At 57.2% G+C, this 18,166-nt stretch overlaps 1 protein-coding gene and 1 long non-coding RNA gene across 3 annotated transcripts in view; one reads left to right on the top strand and one right to left on the bottom strand.

Moving 5' to 3' along the window:
• Mgll (monoglyceride lipase) overlaps positions 1-18,147 on the top strand; it is a 67,736-nt gene extending 49,589 nt beyond the window's left edge. For both annotated transcript variants that reach the window (XM_077106168.1, XM_077106167.1), the window contains exons 4-8: positions 774-910; positions 1,395-1,505; positions 8,104-8,193; positions 13,772-13,987; positions 15,511-18,147. In XM_077106168.1, the coding sequence (XP_076962283.1) occupies positions 774-910; positions 1,395-1,505; positions 8,104-8,193; positions 13,772-13,987; positions 15,511-15,651 (695 nt within the window). In that variant the 3' untranslated portion in view covers positions 15,652-18,147. The remainder of the gene's footprint in view (positions 1-773; positions 911-1,394; positions 1,506-8,103; positions 8,194-13,771; positions 13,988-15,510) is intronic.
• LOC143385573 (uncharacterized) lies at positions 10,325-13,578 on the bottom strand. Its single transcript, XR_013089493.1, has 3 exons — positions 13,419-13,578; positions 13,091-13,206; positions 10,325-10,575 (listed from the first exon to the last, which is right to left on the bottom strand). It is a non-coding gene; the product is annotated as an uncharacterized LOC143385573 (long non-coding RNA).
• Positions 18,148-18,166: the final 19 nt, after the last annotated feature.

Below are 18,166 nucleotides of genomic sequence, written 5' to 3'. Positions count from 1 at the left end.
ACCAGGTGGGCTGGGCAGAGGGGGAGGCTGGGGGGTTCCTGGGGGACAGGCTGGTGGGAAAGAGGTGCTTGGGGTCTGAGCACAGGGGGCTGCTGAGGGGGGTCTGTCAGTCCAGGTAGGGCGACCCCGTGCCCCTAGCGGCTGCGGAAGGAGCGCTACGTCCTGACCACGGCACAGCCTCCGCGTAGAGGCCACAGGAGACTTTAATGATCCGCCCCAAGCTCCCAGCAGGAAGGCGAGGTCCGCGTCCTCCTGCCCCCCCCCCATTCTCTGGGGGCTCTTTCCCCCCCTCCCCGGGGACATGCTGAGGCTCAGTTAGTTTTGCAGAAAACGGGGCAGGTTGAGACTGTGCCTGTCTGTCCTTTCCTTGGTCCTTCAAAAGTGTCACTCACCAAGGAAGATAGGGTGGCCAGGTGAGGGGGGGGGCTTTGAAGTCCTCCCACCCTGGTGACCCCGTAGCTGTGTGATCTTGAGCAAGTTCCTTAACCTCTCTGTGCTTTGGGTCTCCTAATCTGTCCAAGGCCCAGAGAGGGAGAAGAATTCCGACGTTCCAAAAGGGTCTGAGGCAGCCTCAGGAACTTGGTGACACCCTGTCTCACCAAAAAAAATAAAAATAAGTAGCAGAGAACCTTGGGTTTGATCCTGGGGGCGGGCGGGGGATCTGTTAAATGAGATGATACATTGAAAAAAATTGGAAATTGGTTAAATGAGATGCTACGTGGATGGGTTCAAGGACTCAGCGGGCTCTCTTTTCTCTCTGGCTCCTTCTGCAGTCGGCCACGGGCAGAGTGAAGGGGAGAGGATGGTGGTGTCTGACTTCCACGTTTTCGTCAGGGACGTGCTACAGCACGTGGATGTCATGCAGAAGGACTACCCCAGCCTCCCTGTCTTCCTCTTGGGCCACTCCATGGTAAGCAGACCCAGCCCCTGACGACAGGCTCACCACCCCTGTCCTCCCAGCAGCTCCTGGAGGCTGAGGCAGGAGGATCGTGAGTTGGAGGCCAGCCTCAGCCACTCAGCGAGACCCTGTCTCTCAATAAAATATTTTTAAAAAGGGGCTGGGGACGGGGGGCTCTGGAGGCTGAGGCAGGAGGATCGCGAGTTGCAGGCCAGCCTCAGCCACTCAGCGAGACCCTTGTCTCTCAATAAAATATTTTAAAAAAGGGGCTGGGGACGGGGGGCTCTGGAGGCTGAGGCAGGAGGATCGCGAGTTGGAGGCCAGCCTCAGCCACTCAGCGAGACCCTTGTCTCTCAATAAAATATTTTAAAAAAGGGGCTGGGGACGGGGGGCTCTGGAGGCTGAGGCAGGAGGATCGCGAGTTGGAGGCCAGCCTCAGCCACTTAGCCCCTGAGCAACTCGGCGAGACCCTGTCTCTGCCCCTTTGGCTTTTCAGGGAGGCGCCATTGTGATCCTCACAGCGGCGGAGAGGCCGGGCCACTTCTCCGGGATGGTCCTCATCTCGCCCCTGGTTCTGGCCAATCCCGAATCTGCAACGACTTTCAAGGTAAAGGACTTTCCGGGGGGTGTGTGTGCGGTCCCCCGCGGTCCCCCGGGACGTGCACGCAGTCCTGTGCATTTAGAGCTAGAGGCTGGGTCACAGGGCCAAGGGCCACTCGTCCTCGGGCTTCACACGCGACGGTGCCAAAGTTTGCACAAAGATCCTTGTGCTCCCGGGGACCTGTCACCTGCAAAGTCAGCTGCTGCGTTTCCCCCAAAGACAAAGGAGAGAGAGAGGGTGGCCTTTCCTGTTCTGCGCCGGTTCTTTCTGCCAAGTTGCAAAGGAGAATAGGCTTCTGCGTGTCATCTGTCCCCAAAGTCACGTCGGCTCGCCCGTCACTCACAGGCAAGGCTTGAGCTATTTTTATTATTATCATTATTATTTAGGAACAGAACCTTCACCCACTTGGACAGGAAATGCACAGCGAGGGCAATTCTCAGCAATTGCTAATGGCCACCGAGAAGGGTATCTGTTCCCTCTAGTTCCTCTCTGTCCCCCGACTCTAATGGGTACATTGGGGATTAGCACGTGCCGGGTGGGGGCTCGGGTCGCTGGGGCTCTCTTGACAAGGCATAGGACATCACCTGCCTTGTGGGGAAGGACAGGAAACCAGTCCCCTCTCCGCGGGGCCGCTTAATCCCAGCAGCTCGGGAGGCCGAGGCAGGAGGATCGCAAGGTGGAGGCCAGCCTCAGCCACTTAGCGAGGCCCTGAGCCACTCAGGGAGACCCTGTCTCTAAATAAAATAGAAAAAGGGCTGGGGACGGGGCTCAGGGGTTAAGCACCCCTGGGTTCAGTCCCTGGTACCAAATAATCTTTAAAAAAATACAGTTTTTGTTTCCTAATCCACATCCACAGGCCTGATCCTGCCACCCCTAGAGACAGGGTCAGTTCCCGTAGGTCTCAGAGGACCTCATCGATCTAAAATGGGAATGGGTGGGGCCGAAGGGAGCCCTGGAAACTGACAGTTCATCCAGAGAGCGAGGCACTTAATTCACACTGAATTTTGAGCCCAGTTGAAGGACGTCACCGCTGCTGGCTGAGTCTCTCTCAGTGGCAGTGGAGGCCCGTCACCAGGGTCCCTGGGCTCCACCGCTAATGCACCTCCAGAGCCCTCCATCATTGAAATGCACGAGGGACACGCGCCCTGCTTGATGGACACTTCCCATAATGACTGTGATTAAGCTACAGGACGCCCATCATTCAAGGGTTGTTATCTCCATGGGAGAAGATGGGGACCACAGCGGAGGGAGAGCCAGTTCCATCCTGTTTCACGTGATTTTTATTTTTATTTTTCTGGCACTGGGGTCTGAACTCAGGGGGTGCTTCACCCCGGAGCCCCCATCCCCAGCCCCTTTTTTAAAATATTTTATTTAGACACAGGGTCTCGCCGAGCTTGCTCAGGGCCTTGCTAAGTGGCTGAGGCTGGCCTCCAACCTGCGATCCTCCTGCCTCAGCCTCCCGAGCGGCTGGGATGACAGGCGGGGGCCACTGCGCCCCTGATTTGGGTTTTTGAACGACGGTGAAGCTCACAGCATGCCAAGTGCATTCTGTTAAAAGATCCTGGACAGTGTTTTAGGGCTGGGAAAGGCCAGGGAGTGTCCAGAACCCTCCCTGGCTAGGGGGTGGAGGCTGACCATCTCCTTGTAGGAGGTCTCCCCTCCTACATAGAAGCAAATGGATGTTTCTCCCTTGGAGAAAAGCCAGGACCAGAGGGCTCTTCCTGAGGTTCCCTCCCAGCCTCCCATGGGACTCCCGGCACTGACCCGCAGAAGTGACACTTCTGGGCAGAGCCAGCACCGTGACCTTTCAGAGACTCCCGCTAATAGATCACCTTGTCAAATCAGGAGCCGGTGGTCCCCAGGGGAACGCTGGGCCTCCTGATTAACCAGGACAAATGAGATTTCTCTTCGCCCCAGACCTGATGGCCCTCCTCTCCCCGCCACCCCACCCCTCAGAAATCTGTTGCTGCTGCTGCTCTTTGGCGATTGTGACGGACAGTGCCAGATTCATTGGTCTAGCCTGCCCCCGGGAGGGATGTGGATGCCCTCAATACACGCTCTGGTCTCCCCTGAAAAACTCCTGAAAGCATTTCAGAATCTTTTTTGTTTTTTTTAAATATGAATTTTAAAAGTTTGGAGAATAATTGGTTTAGCCAGGCCCAGGGGCACACGCCTGTCATCCCAGCAGCTCAGGAGGCTGAGGCAGGAGGATCGCAGGTTGGAGGCCGGCCTCAGCCACTTAGCAAGACCCTGTCTCAACATAAAAAGTAAAAAAGGCCTGGGGGCGTGGCTGGCCTACGTGGGCAAGTCCCCATGTTTATTTTTTATTTTTTAAATATATACATACCAGGGACTGAACTCAGGGGTGCTTAAGCCCTGAACCCCGTCCCCAGCCCTTTTTCTATTATATTTAGAGACAGGGTCTCACTGAGCTGCCCAGGGCCTCGCTAAGTTGTAGAGGCTGGCCTCCAACTTGCGATCCTCCTGCCTCAGCCTCCCGAGCCCCAGTTATTCAAGGTGGGCAACTCCAGACACCCAGTCAGAGAACAGAGAGCCACGTGGAAAATGGCCAGCCCCCTCCTCCTGAAACGAGGGCTCCTGATCACCCCCAACCCCCCAAATCGCACCACCATCTGGTTCTCACACCAAGCCTCCCTTTTCAACAACAAGCTGAGCTATATTTAGCCCAGAAGAAGAGACAATGAGGACAGGGACTCGGGTCCCTGGAATATTGTCCCTGTTGAAAAACTGGCTTCACAAAGAAGGTGGCAGCAAAAATTTCTGGAATTTTTTTTTTTCTGAAAATTTTAGAAGTAAAAGCTCTAAAGCAAGTCCTGGGCAGTGTGGGGTTATTTTCTGTCTGTGGGAGGGATCATCCGGTGTCCGAGGCCTGGGGACAGAGGCGAAGTCCCCACCGGCTGTCCATCCAGGAGATGTCCCTCTCAGTCTTGACCTGGGCTCACCCAGGACGTGGGTGGATAACGAGCAGCAGGTCACAGGGGCCCCCTGAACATCCCTGGGCAGACCCCAGGGCTGAGGGTCAGCGGCCAGAGGAGAATCATGTCAACCACTGTCCCCGCGTGAGGTCCCTGAGGATCTGGAGCAGCCAGCCTCACAAGATGTCCCTGTCCCCAGCCAGGCTGGGCGCCCCTCCATGTTTAGTCCCCGGGATCAGGAAGTTCCCCAGGCGCACGTCCATGTTTAGGCCCCGGATCAGGAAGTTCCTCAGGCGCACGTCCATGTTTAGGCCCCGGATCAGGAAGTTCCTCAGGCGCACGTCCATGTTTAGGCCCCCAGACAGGAAGTTCCCCAGGCGCACATCCATGTTTAGGCCCCCGGATCAGGAAGTTCCTCGGGCCCCCATCTAGCAACAGCCATGAGCGGCGGTCCTTCTCCTGCTGTGGCCCCTGCCCTGATAACTCTGGGCTCGGTTGCTAGACGTCTGTGGTTCCATCATCGCACCAGCGACCCAGAAAGTCAACGGGGTAGTGACCCCTTGTCCTACATCTTGGAATGAGTGTCCAGTTCTTTCCAGGGAGGCGTAAGGCAGAGTTTTACCTGAGGAAAATCCTGCCAGGCGCAGTGGTCACACCTGCCTTCCCAGCAGCCAGGGAGGCTGAGGCAGGAGGATCGCAAGATGGAGGCCAGCCTCAGCACCTCAGCGAGACCCTGTCTCTAAGTAACATATAAAAAGGGCTGGGGACGGGGCTCAGGGGTCAAGTGTCCCTGGGTTCAATCCCTGGGACCAAGAAAAGAAAAGAGAGTCAGTCTGACTTCAGCCTGGTGGGGTCCTGCCGCGTCACAGGTGGCCCTGGTCATGATGCCGTCCCCATAAAAGGCTCCTTAGGAGAAGGCGTGGCACTCCCGTCCTCCTGGTGAGGCCTCTGCGGGCAGAAGGGGAGAGTCGGGGAGAGCGCCGTGGGCAGTCGGCCCAGCCCCCATTCCAGGCTGGTTGGATGAGCCCCATTTTATAGACGAGGAGACCGAGGGTCAGAGGCCTCCTCGTGGACCCAGAGCCAGGTCCACCCGGCCTGGCCTCCGAGTCTGACCGTCCATCCCGCCGCACCGCCTGCTCCTCTCGGTTGGGGTGTGGCTCCTACCTGGACATCCTCCCTGGGTCCTCACCTCTGCGCTGCCCTTGGGGGATTGACACCTGGGGCCTGGGTCCGCCTGGCGTCCTTGGGAGCTCTGTGGCTGCCCCAGACCTGACCCCACCTGTCTGTCGGGGTCCGGGGGACAGTGGGGGACCTCACGTCAGCCATGGGGCCCATCCGGGGACCTCCTCTCCGCCCCCCACAGGATCACCCGAAGATATTCACAGACTTGGTGGAAAGCACAGCGAGACTGGTAATGGTTTGGACCCCACTTTTCTTATGGGTGAGCAATGCCCTGTTCAGGCTTCCGGAACCTTCTCTTGGGAAGCGGTGATGGGGCTCTCACGATCAGGGATGGACGCTCTGGGAGATTTTATTTTATTTTATTTTTCCCAAGGAGGGCAGAGAGCAGCGGCCATCTGGTCGACCTCCACGGCGCGCACGCGCGCGCTCTCTCTCTCTCTCTCTCTCTCTGGGTGGAGGTGCTGCCGTCCTCAACTCCTGGCCTCCACGCCCTTCCCTGCTCTCCACTCTGGCTTGGGGTTTTATTTTTGGGTACCCCCAGGGATGGAACCCTGGGGTGCTTCACCCCTGAGCCCCGTCCCCAGCCCCTTTTTCTATTTTATTGAGAGACGGGGTCTCGCTGAGTTGCTCGGGGCCTCGCTCAGTGGCCGAGGCTGGCCTCCACCTTGCGATCCTCCTGCCTCGGCCTCCCGAGCGGCTGAGATCACGGGTGTGCGTCTCCACACCCGGCAAGAACTCGTTTTCTTAAAAACCAACTGTCTAGACTGCCGTCCCTTCAATGAGAGCCCGCATTGTGAGGTCTTGGCACTTTTGGGTCATAGCCATTTGGGCTTGAGTGGTGCCCCCCACAGGGACCCAGGTTCAAGGGTGAAGGTAAGGGTGTCTCTTTTGCAAATGACCACAAATCGTAAAGATGGACCAGGATTCCCGTGCCCGGGTCCTTGCAAAAAAATCAGGTGACAGGCTTCAAAATTGGAACCGGCTGGCAAACGGAGGGATCTGGTGGTGGGACGGATAAAATGGGGCAGGCGCTGCCCGGTCTCTCTCTCTCCCGCTCCTCCTCTGTCGCGGGGGTCAGGGCTGAGGCGGCCAGTCCTGCGCTCAGCCTTCTCCTGGCTCATGGCCCACCTAATCTGGGGACCGGAAGGAAGTGGGCAGCCAGATTGGCCAGGCAGGCAGGGGTCAGTGTCTGGGAGCCTGGCATCTGGATATCGGTCACCCCAATCTCCTGTGGCCTTCCTGAGTCCAGTGCTGGAAAACAAAAACACATATCCTCAATTCTCCCCCAATAATACGGCACTAGAAGACACACAGTTCCCTAGAAGGTCCACCTGTATGCAGTCGGAGTCTAATAAAGGTTACGGGGGGCTGTTCACTCTCTGCAATGACCTGCTGTTTTGTTTTCTTCACTTTTAGATCTTCTACCTTTTGAAAGTGCCCTAAATTTAGACCTTTTGCCCATTCCCACCTCCAGAATCTAGGTTCTCCAAGGAGCATCTGGTTCTGGGAATTCAGAGATGTCCCGTCCACGTTGAAAAAGATCCAAATCTTTTGTTGTTTTTGTTGTTCCCAGAGATTGAACCCAGGGGCACTTAATCCCTGAGCCCCGTCCCCAGCCCTATTTTGTATTTTATGTAGAGACAGGGTCTCGCTGAGTTGCTGAGCGCCTTGCTTTTGCTGAGGCTGGCCTCCGACTTACGATCCTCCTGCCTCAGCCTCCCAAGCCACTGGGCTGACCGGCGTGGGCCACCGCAGCGTCGGGGTGCAGGGAGGTTCAGCGTCCTCAGTGGCAGGGGGAGGCCACCTGAGTCTGACGGGAGGTTAGGGCACCTGCTAGGACAGGCGACAGGCCCGTGCAAGCTGGTTCCAAGACGCACATGCGCACTGCCCGCCGCGGCCCTGCGCCCTGCTGCGTCTCCAGCGCTCCCCGTGGCTCCTCCCTTTGGAAACAGCCCCTCCCCTTCCCCAAGTGTCACCGAGGATGGGAACTGTCCTCTCTGCAGGCAGACCCTGTGAGACCCGGGCTCTTTGCCCCTGGGGACACTCGAGATCCCCCAAGGAGAGAGAGAGATGGGGGAGGGGAGGAGGACTTGGCCCCGAGTCAGGTTCAAGTTCAATGAGCATATAGGAAGCACCGACTGTGTACCTGGGCTTGTGCATACAGGGGTCACCGACCTCTGCTTTCATCCATCCCCCCCCAAATTGATCTGGATGCCTCTGTCCCTGCTGGGTATTTGTGGGACCCCCTCCCCCCCCAAAAAAGGGACAGGGGTGCAGCTCAGTCCCTGGCAAATCTTTCAAGGTCACAGCCAACGGGCGGTTTGTGGGAAAGGCCACCCCACAGAGGCCACGGTGGAGACTCTGGAGATCGGCGGAGGCTGATGTGCAATTTGGGTCTCGGGGTCCTTAACGGACTTGTAGCCTGTCCCTCAGGAAGAGGGGGGCGTCGATGCCACGTGGGACTCACGTTTCGCCTCCCCGCCTAGGTCCTCGCTGCGAAAGTGCTCAACCTTGTCCTGCCAAACATGTCCCTGGGGCCCATCGATTCCAGCGTCCTCTCCCGGAACAAGACAGAGGTGAGAGTCTTTTGGAAAATCTAGGGGGGGGGGGTAACTTGGGGTCGGTGTGGAGGCGAAGGAAGCCCCCCACACACACACCCAGGAGAAATCCAAGTTTGGGTCCGTCCTTGGATTTCTGCTGCTCTGTCACTTAAGCCAAAGGAATGACTGATTCGAAAAGAGAACTAAGGGCTTCAGGCATGGCTGTATCCAGGAGATCCAAAAATCCCATTCACCGCCCTGGTTCTCCCCAACTCTCATCCCACCCTGGTCTGGCTTCATTCCCAGAAAGGCTTTTCCTAAATGGAAGGAAAGGTGGCCACGGGCAATTGTACCCAAGCAACCTCTGTCAAAAACCAGTGTCTTTTTTCAACAAAAGTCTCAGGGATTTTTTTTTTTTTTATTGTAATTGGGGATCTAGCCCAGGGGTACTTTACCACCGGAGCCACATCCCCAGCCCTTGGAAAAAATTAGTTTTTAATTGCAGAAGGGGTCTCTCTAAGATGCTTAGGGCCTTGCTAAATGGCTGAGGCTTGGCCTCGAAATCGCCATCCTCCTGCCTCAGCCTCCCGAGTCCCTGGGATGACGGGTGTGGGCCACCACACCTGGTGTGTTTGATCCTCCTGTTCCAAGGAGCCCCCGGCTGCCCATCTCCGTGGGAGGCGGGTATACCTTCTCATTGTCCCAGCACCACCCAGGGGACAATCGATGACATCCTTCTTCTTCCATGCAAGACACCATAGCCTTTGGGGTCCCCTCAGAACCTGCCGAAGTCAGCCTTTGGATTCTTCTTTGCAGATGTGGAAGCTCGGGCCCAGAGAGGGCAAGTCACCCTCCCCCAAAACACACAGCGACTAAGTAAGGATGGGAGCCTGGGTCTGTCTCCTCGGGGCCCAATGCCCTTGGGCAGCTCTGGGAAACAAGAGGTCACTGCTCGGGCCCTTGTTCTAGGGTCCCTAATCAGAAATCAAAGACAACAGACAGCCCAGTGGATTGGGAGGCTGAGGCAGGAGGATCATGAGTTGGAGGCCAGCCTCAACCATTTAGCAAAGCCCTCAGCCACTCAGCGAGAACCTGTCTCTAAATAAAATACAAAAAAGGGCTGGGGACGGGGCTCCGGGGTCAAGTGCCCCTGGGTTCAATCCCTGGCACCAAAAAAATAAAAAATAAGGCTCCTGACCTATTAATCATTCCGCTGCTAACAATGGGGTTTTTCTCGCTGAAGCAAATTCCCTCCCACCTTGAAAATCCTCGAATGCCATTCCAGATAGTTCTCTGGCCTGGGACGCCTTCAGATCCTTGGTCGCCGCCCAATGTCCAATGGAATGAACTGCCCCCGTCTCTGTCCCCCCCTGGCCCTGGGTAGAAGCGGGAAGAGAGAGACCCCCATTTTGAGCACTTGTGGCCCTGGGGACCTCTATGATTTACAGATGGAGGCAATTTGTGGCCAGGACCAAATCTCGGTTCTCTAAACACCCGGAGAGGCCCTGGCCCTGCCTTCTGTCACATCTGCGGTCACCCAGGCCGGCCCGATGGAAAGTTCTGGAAGCCCAGCACATGGAGGGAAGCGGTGGGGACCGGCTCAGCCCCATCGCTACTGCAGACGCTTCCAGAATCAAGGATCAGGCCCTTTCTCTCCCTGTCCCCAGGCCTCTGTCACTGTCCCCAGGCCTCTGTCACCGTCACCGAGGCAGAGCTGAGAGAGCCATTCTCTGAACCCAGGAGAGGCATGGAATTGAAACCAGGGGTGCTCAACCACGGAGCCCCGTCCCCACCCCCATTTTATTTTATTTTATTTTATTTTTTGAGACAGGAACTGGCTAAGTGGCTGAGGCTGGCCTCCAACCGGCGATCCTCCTGCCTCAGCCTCCCCAGCTGCTGGGATGTCCTTTGAAGCTGGGTGTGTGGTGGTGGTGGTGGTGCCTGCATGTAATCCCAGCAATTTGGGAGGCCGAGGCAGGAGGATCGCGAGTTCGAGGCCAGCCTCGGCAACTTAGGCGCTAAGCAACTTTTAAGCCATTTTTGAAGAACTAATGAAAAGGGCTGGAGATGAAGCTCGGTGGTAGAGCACCCCTGGGTTTCATCCTGGTCACCAAATACTAATTAATTAGTTACTTTAATTAAGCATAAAAGTAAGTAGACGGCACCAGGATCCTGAGCACTCCCAATACTTCAGCCTCTGCAACATCAGGAGGGAGACAGGTCAGGGACACACACGTAAGGCCAGACCCACTGTCACAGGACGAGCGACCATGCTTCCTTGTCACCCTCTTGAACTCGGTTCTTGCTCCAGTCTCCACGGTCGTCACCCACCGTTTGATCTCAGGACTCCCACCCACTCAGGAGGCTGAGACAGGAGGATCACAAATGGGAGGCCAGCCTCAACAATTTAGCAAAATCCTGTTTCCAAAAAAATAAATAAATAAATAAATTTTTAAAAGGCTGGGGATGGAGCTCAGGGGTACAGTAATTCTGGGTTCTATTCCCAGGACCCCCCCCCACCCAAATTGTACATGTCTTGGGGAACCTTGTGATGTTTTGATAGACTGTCTATAGAATCAAGTTATCAGATTATTCATTTTTTTTCCTGGTTTTTGAAGCGCCTTCTAGAAGGAACTTGTGGTGGGTTTATGCAAACAGCCTGTCCCCAGGATGTCCCAGAGCCCCCCAGCTTGGGATAACACAAAGTCACTTGGAGGCAAGAGTGCTCATTCAGTCAGTCACATGCCACTGGTGGGTAGAGGCCCACCCCGGCACACCCTCTCCTATCCGGAAGGAGACCGCAGCCAGCAGAGGGCAGACGGGAAGGTGACATCCTGTTTCCCAACCCTTCTGGTCTGACTCAGGAATTTCGACCCCTGCGGCTGGGCGTCCACTGCAGCTGGCCGCGGGGGACAGCGAGATGTCAACACGGGGCTCCGGGCTCCTGGTAAACAGGGACCTGGGCGTTTCTGCAGAGTCAGGCCAAGTCTTTATCTCGCCCCTGCCACCCTGTGGGTGGGCACCCAGTCAGCAAAGTCTCAGGAGGGCTGGGGACGCCCGATGAGGGCCCCTTTTGTTCCTGCCAGTCAAGTCCGTTGACATCTGTGACTCAGAGGGACCCAGCTCTGCCTCTTTGTGTCTCTTTATGACCTTTTCTGATCTTGCCTTTCTTTTTTTTTGGGGGGGGGGGCAGGGGCATGTGTGGTGGTCCTGGGGACTGAACCCAGAGGCCTTGGGCCACACAGCCCCGTCCCCAGCCCTATTTTGTACTTTATTTAGAGACAGGGTCTCGCTGAGCTGCTTGGTGCCTGACTGGCTGAGGCCAGCCTCCACCTCCAATCCTCCTGCCTCGGCCTCCCGAGCTGCCAGGATTACAGGCCTGCACCAGGGCACCCGGCCTCAGGTGGATTTTGATTTTAAATGCTCAAGGGCTGCTGGGATGGGGCTGGCCACTGTCTGGGACGGAGGGCCTGGGCCCTGGCCTTTCCCCTCCTTCTCCGGCCTGCCCTCTCCCCCACACATCTGGCAGCTCCTTCCCCAGGCCCAGAATAGGCCGCCGTGTAAACAGGGTCTACGTGACATGGGAAAGGAAGCCAAGGGCAGGAAGCCACTGGGGCCGCCAGAGCCATTCAACCCTGGAGCAGAGTCCCCAAGGGGCCGGTGCGCTGGGGGGGCTCCAAGCAGGGCAGAGTCTCAGGCCAGTTTCAGGAAATGGACACAGGACACCCGACCTATGGCCGAGAGTCACAGCAGGCGCGGGTGGAGCCCCCAAGGGGCCTGGAGGAGCCCGGATGTGGACACAGCAAGATGCGAGGGGGGCAGCTGGCCAGGGCATGGCCACCCTGCTGGACCTGGGACCCCACACTACACTGCCTTGGATGGGAAAGGGCTTAGTTCTCTGGCAGGTGACTTCTGAGCACCAGGGGACCCATCCTGTAGCTCAACACGTCCAAGTGTGTCCCCAGCCTGGGTCCACATGGCCCAACTCCCTCCCTAAAGGACCCACAGGGAGGGCCAGCTTTGGACCCAGAGGGTACTAGCAGCTCTCCTGTTCTTCTCCTATTGGTTGGAACATGGTCATGTGACCATGCCCCGCTGCAAGGGATGCTGGGAAATGTAGTCTTCCCTTGGGGGAGTTGTGTACCCAGCTGAAAATCAAAAGTTCTAGAGGACAAAACAGGGATTGGGGTAACTCATAACAGGGGGATTATTAAACTTCTCTCTGCCTTAATTTCCTTACATGCAAAAAATGAATAATAAGCCAGGTGCGGTGGCACATGCCTGTCATCCCAGCCAGTGGCTTGAGGGAGGCTGAGGCAGGAGGATTGCAAGTTGGAGGCCAGCCTCAGTCACTTAGAAAGGGCCTAAGCAACTCAGTGAGACCCTGTCTCTAAATAAAATAGAAAAAGGGGCTGGGGACAGGGTTCAGGGGTGAAGCAGCCCTGGGCTCAATCTCTGATACCAACCACAACAATAATAATAATAGCTGTGCCTCAGTCAAGGTAGTTACGGAGAATAATAATAACGAATATAATAACGAATAAATTCGTTATTAGATATTATATAGACAAACATTAGGGCTGAGCATTTAGCAAAAGCTCGGGTGTAACTAGACTTTTTTTTTTTTTTTGGTTTGTTTTTAAAGCTGTTCTTATTTTTATTACTCAACAGGATCCTGACCCACTATCCTGGTCCTGGGCTGGGCACAGGGTGTTCTGGTTGCTATCACTGTAGGCACCAGGACTTGGGCAATCCTGAGCCCAGGGCTCCTCTGTGGCCCCACAGCTCTCCTTCCGGGTGGGCTGCCTGCACGCCAGCCGAGGTCCATGACCCGCTCCCGCCCAGCACAGCCTGCCAGACAGATGGCCTTGGCTGGTGGGAGTCACACGCTCAGCTGCAGGAACTGGCTAATCCGACTCGGGTGGCTTCTCACCAATGGTCCATTTTGCGATGCTCAGTCTCTGGCATGGGACGGAATCCAGGATGGCAGGGGTGACCACAGGACAGCTGGTCCCCTCTTGGCGTGGATCTGGAATTCTGGCCCAGGCCCTGCAAGGGGTGGTGACAGAAGGGGAATGTGGCCGTGGAGAACCTGAGTCCCAGTCCAGTGGCGGCCTGGGGTCTCCTGGGGCTGCCCTCTGCCGCAACCCTGTCCACACCACAGGGCAGATCTCCAGCCTGCCCTGGGGAAAGTAAGCAAAGGAGCACGGTGGCCTCACGCCTACCCATCAGGGCTTGAGACACTTCTAGAGCCTTCTCACCCAGATTCTGTAGGGCAGCTGTCCCATCTCAGGCCACATATCCGGGCAATGACTTGCTGAGGCTGCGTGTGGTGGTGCACGCCTGTCATCCCAGCAGCTCAGGAGGCTGGGGCAGGAGGATCGCCAGGTGGAGGCCAGCCTCAGCCACTTAGCAACTCAGTGATATCCTGTCTCTAAATAAAACATGAAAAGAGCTGGGGATGTGGCTCAGGGGTTAAGCACCCCGGAGGTTGTCTCCGAGACCAAAAAAGAAAAAAATAATAAATGATCTGGGCCTAGCAAGGGTGAGCCCCGGCCTGCACTGATGGTGACTTTTCCTTTTCTTTTTTTCTTTTTGGCCCCCCCTCCTCCAGGTTGAGCTTTACAACTCGGACCCTCTCATCTGCCGGGCGGGGCTGAAAGTGTGCTTTGGGATCCAACTACTCAACGCTGTCTCGCGGGTGGAGCGAGCCCTCCCCAAGCTGACCTTGCCCTTCCTGCTGCTCCAGGGCTCCGCAGACCGCCTGTGTGACAGCAAAGGGGCCTACCTGCTCATGGAGTCAGCCAAAAGCCAGGACAAGACTCTCAAGGTGAGCAGCTGCCCGGCCCCGCCCCGCCCCGCCCCGCCCACAGTGTAGCGGGTAGTCCCGCCCACAATGTAGCCCCGCCCACAATGTGGCCCCGCCCACAGTGTAGCCCCTCCCCACCACCTAGCCGCACCCACATCATAGCCCCGCCCCACAGCATAACCCCACTCACAGCATAGCCCTGTCCCACAATTTAGCCACACTCACAACCTAGCCCCGCCCATGGCATAGCCCCGCCCCACCACCTAGTCACACCCACATCATAGCCCCACCCCATATCATAGCCCCGCCCCACAGCATAGCCCTGCCCAGTTAGCCCTGCCCCACCACCTAGCCACACCCACCTCATAGCCCCACCCCCTATCGTAGCCCAGCCCCACAGCATAACCCCACCCACAGCATAGCCCTGTCCCAGTTTAGCCACACCCACAGCATAGCTCCACCCACAGTGTAGCTTCACCACACCACCTAGCCACACCCACATCATAGCCCCACCCCATATCATAACCCCACCCACAGCATAGCCCTGTCCCTCAATTTAGCCACACCCACAGCATAGCCCCGCCCACCGCACAAGCCGCCCCACCACCTAGCCACACCCACATCATAACCCCACCCCTATCATAGCCCTGCCCCACAGCATAACTCCACCCACAGCATAGCCCTGTCCCAGTTTAGCCACACCCACAGTGTAGCCCCGCCCACAGCATAGCCCCGCCCCAGGGCGTGGCAAGAGGCGGGCTTCCCTGTGGGTGTGTCTAATCAGATCCTGGAGAGCTGGTGGGAGGACCTGGACCCTGCCACTGTTTGCTGAACAAATACAGTGTCTTGAGAGAATGTCCCTTCCAAGTTCCAATGACATGCATGGTCTCCAACCTCCCTGGGTGCCAGCCCCAGCAACCCCAGGCCCAGCAGCAGCCGGAGACATGGTCACAGAGATGCTGGGGCACTTGACAGTCTGCAGGAGGTGGCCCTGCGGGTGGACGAGGGACACCTCGCAGGGACAGGCCCTGAGGCTTGGCTATGTGGCCTGTTAGACCCAAGAGACAGCCCTGGCTGCCTCGGACAGACTCTCAAGGTGGGGACGCAGATGTGCTAGTTTTATTTGAACTGGGAGGAAGCCCCCAGATAAGGAGTGGAGCCCCTGCTGAGCCCCCAGGACACATGACCCAGAAACCAGTGGGGCAGATCCCAGCTCCAGGGGGACATTCCGGCTGACAGCTTCTGCCCCCCCACCGGCGGTGCCGTGGCACCCGCCTGTCATCCCAACGACTTGGGAGGCTGAGGCAGGAGGATCGCAAATTGGAGGCCAGCCTCCATAGCTTAGCAGGGCCCTGTCCCCTACCCTGCCCCCCTCTCAAAAAAGTGGGGGGCGGGGAGTGAAAGCCAGATGCTCCAGGGAGCTGGCTCTAAGGACACTGCCCACTCCTGTCCCCTGTGTCCACTCCCCACCCCCACAACCTGCCACTTCTTCTGATGACGTACCCTGACCCTCCCCACCCCGCCCGTGTCTTCTCTGATTGCAGATTTACGAAGGTGCCTACCACGTCCTCCACAAAGAGCTTCCGGAAGTGACCAACTCCGTCTTCCATGAAATAAACATGTGGGTCTCCCAAAGGATAACCATGGCTGTCCCCAGAGGGGTCCCCAGAGGGTCCCCGCCCTGAATGCACTGGCCAAGGGACCAGCTCATGGCCTGGGGGAAGCGGGCAGAGGGAGAGCAGAGCTGGCTACTTCAGAGTGGCTTAAAAACCAACCAATCGCCAAATTGGAGGACCCCTGGCGCAGTTAACTTTAAAAAAAAAATAAATTTATGTCATATATAAGGTTATCAGGCACTGGAACTACCCTAAAGGGTAGACACTATGCAAAAAAAAAAAAAATATATATATATATAATAATAGTAATAATGAGAAAGAGAAGGGTGACAGGCAATTCCCACAGAGGGACTCTATTAAAACTTTTTTTTTCTTAAATAAGCAGGGCCCCGCGTAGTGGCGCACGCCTATAATCCTAGCCACTCCGGAGGCTGAGGCAGGAGGATCGCAAGTTGGAGGCCAGCCTCAGCCACTTAGCGAGGCCCTAAGCGACTCAGCGAGACCCTGTCTCTAAATAAAATATAAAAAGGGCTGGGGACGGGGCTCAGGGGTTAAGTGCCCCTGGGTTCAATCCCTGGGACCAAAAAAATTAATTAATTAATTAATTAAATATGCAGGGACTCTGCCCGCCTCTCCCAGCTCCTACGAGGTTCCCAGGGATCCCTGGTGATCCCAGGAAACCAGATGCAATAATCGGAGAAGTGTCCACCCCTGGCCCCTACTCAAGCTCCCGCCCAGTGGCCCTCTCTGACCAGCCATGACTCTGTGGCCTTTCTCGGGTGTGTAATGACGTGGCCTGTGTCCCCACCCAGGGCCAGCTCCTGGGGCCGACTCACGTGCCCTTCCAAGGCTCAGCAAATGACTGGCACTTCCTCCACATGAGCAGCCACCCGTGACCTTGCCAGCTGATTTACAATCCACTAGAGCCCAGGGGCACCCACCTGTCATCCCAGTGCCTCGGGAGGCTGAGGCAGGAGGATCACAAGGTGGAGGCCAGCCTCAGCCCAAGCGAGGCCCTAAGCAACTCAGCGAGACCCTGTCTCTCAATAAAATAGAAAATAGGGCTGGGGACAGGGCTCAGGGGTTAAAGACCCCCCCTCCCCCGGGGTTCCATCCCTGGTACCCCTCCCCCCTCAGAAAAGAGGCTGCCTGTTTTTGGGGACACTAATGTCACCGATGCTATAAGAGAGAGTTGTATGCAGATGAAGTATCTAAAGCAGAGACTATCGGAATGGGGGGGTGAGTGGCAAGGAGTAGCTGTCCCTGGGCCTGACGGTCCTCCTCTGCCACCCAGAGCCACCCTGGGGATCTCACGGCTGGCTCCACAGCGCCCTCTGGTGGCCAGAGGAGGGAATCACAGTGCTGAGAGCTGGGACCCAGAGGCCCCCCGCCCCCCCCCGCCCAGGGCTCAGTCACGGCCCAAACGGGTGTCGCCCAACCTTTCCCGGACAAGGACCGAGCCTGACCTGGGCTTCTCAGGTGCCCACCCCAGCCCTGGCCCTGCCCGTGGCCTCCCCGTGAGCCAGCAATAACTGGGGACCCCCCGCCCCGCCCCCTGGGAACTCTTTCACCTTGACCTTGGGACTTGCTGTTACCTCAAAAGTCTCGTTAGTGCGACCAGAACCCTGGGCGGGAGCTCAGCTGCTGGGGACACCCCGCGGGGTTGCGAGGGAGAAGTCGGGGTGCCCTTTGGGCCCCTCTTGGGGGAGGGGCTGCTCCTCCTGCCAGGATTCCCCAATATGGAGGCTCAGAATCTGGGGGGCTCAGACCCTTCTTCTTTGGGCGTGGCGGGAGTGCCCTGTCCTTCTTGGGGGCGTGGCCGGGAGGTTCCCCCTGGACCCCTGGATGTCCTTCTATAGAAGCCCTGACAGAGTCACCAAACTTCTATGTCTTGTTCATGAGTTACTAATATTCCAGAGAGAAAAAAAAATGGCCCGAAATGAGGGACCATCTTGTGAACCCTGGAAGAGGGGACAGGGGACACGGACGTGGCACATCAGCCCCATCTGGCAGTGCCCCATGCTGGGTGGCCCTCTGTCTTTCAAAAAGCCGGGCCAGCCTAGAACCAGGGTCACCATCGGCATTGACAGCTCCGTGGTGACATTCTGGCCCTCAGGGTCCTGCCCTGGACCGAGGCGTCCAGGCACTTGGGGTTGGAAGGGATGTGGGCAGCAGCCCACGACGCCCCAGTCCCTTGGCAGAGAGGACGGGAGGGCTGGGCAGCCCCCCTCGGACCCCAGCTCCCTGTCACCTTCTAGAAGGTTCCAGGGGCCACCACCCTCAGGACGCTCTGGACCCCCCCCCCCCCCCAGAGGTCTCTGGCCGCATGCCACCTCCGGGCCCCACCGTCTCTCAGTAGCTTTCCTTCCTCTGGCCGCCGATGGCCGACATCCATCTATTAGGATCCTGGTCATCTTCCAAGCCATGGACGGGTATGTCATTGTCACCGCGGCTCAAGTCACATCCCTCCCGTGTACTGTTAGTGGGGAACGTGGATCGGCTTGGAACTCTTAAAGGAACCCATGTACGCTACCGCTAACCCTAATAAACCAGATGTTTTCTGAACGCTGTCTGTCTGTCTGTC

The sequence above is a fragment of the Callospermophilus lateralis genome, chromosome 20 (genome assembly GCF_048772815.1).
Source record: "Callospermophilus lateralis isolate mCalLat2 chromosome 20, mCalLat2.hap1, whole genome shotgun sequence".
NCBI lineage: Eukaryota > Metazoa > Chordata > Mammalia > Rodentia > Sciuridae > Callospermophilus > Callospermophilus lateralis.
This window is presented reverse-complemented; position numbering and strand designations above follow the sequence as displayed.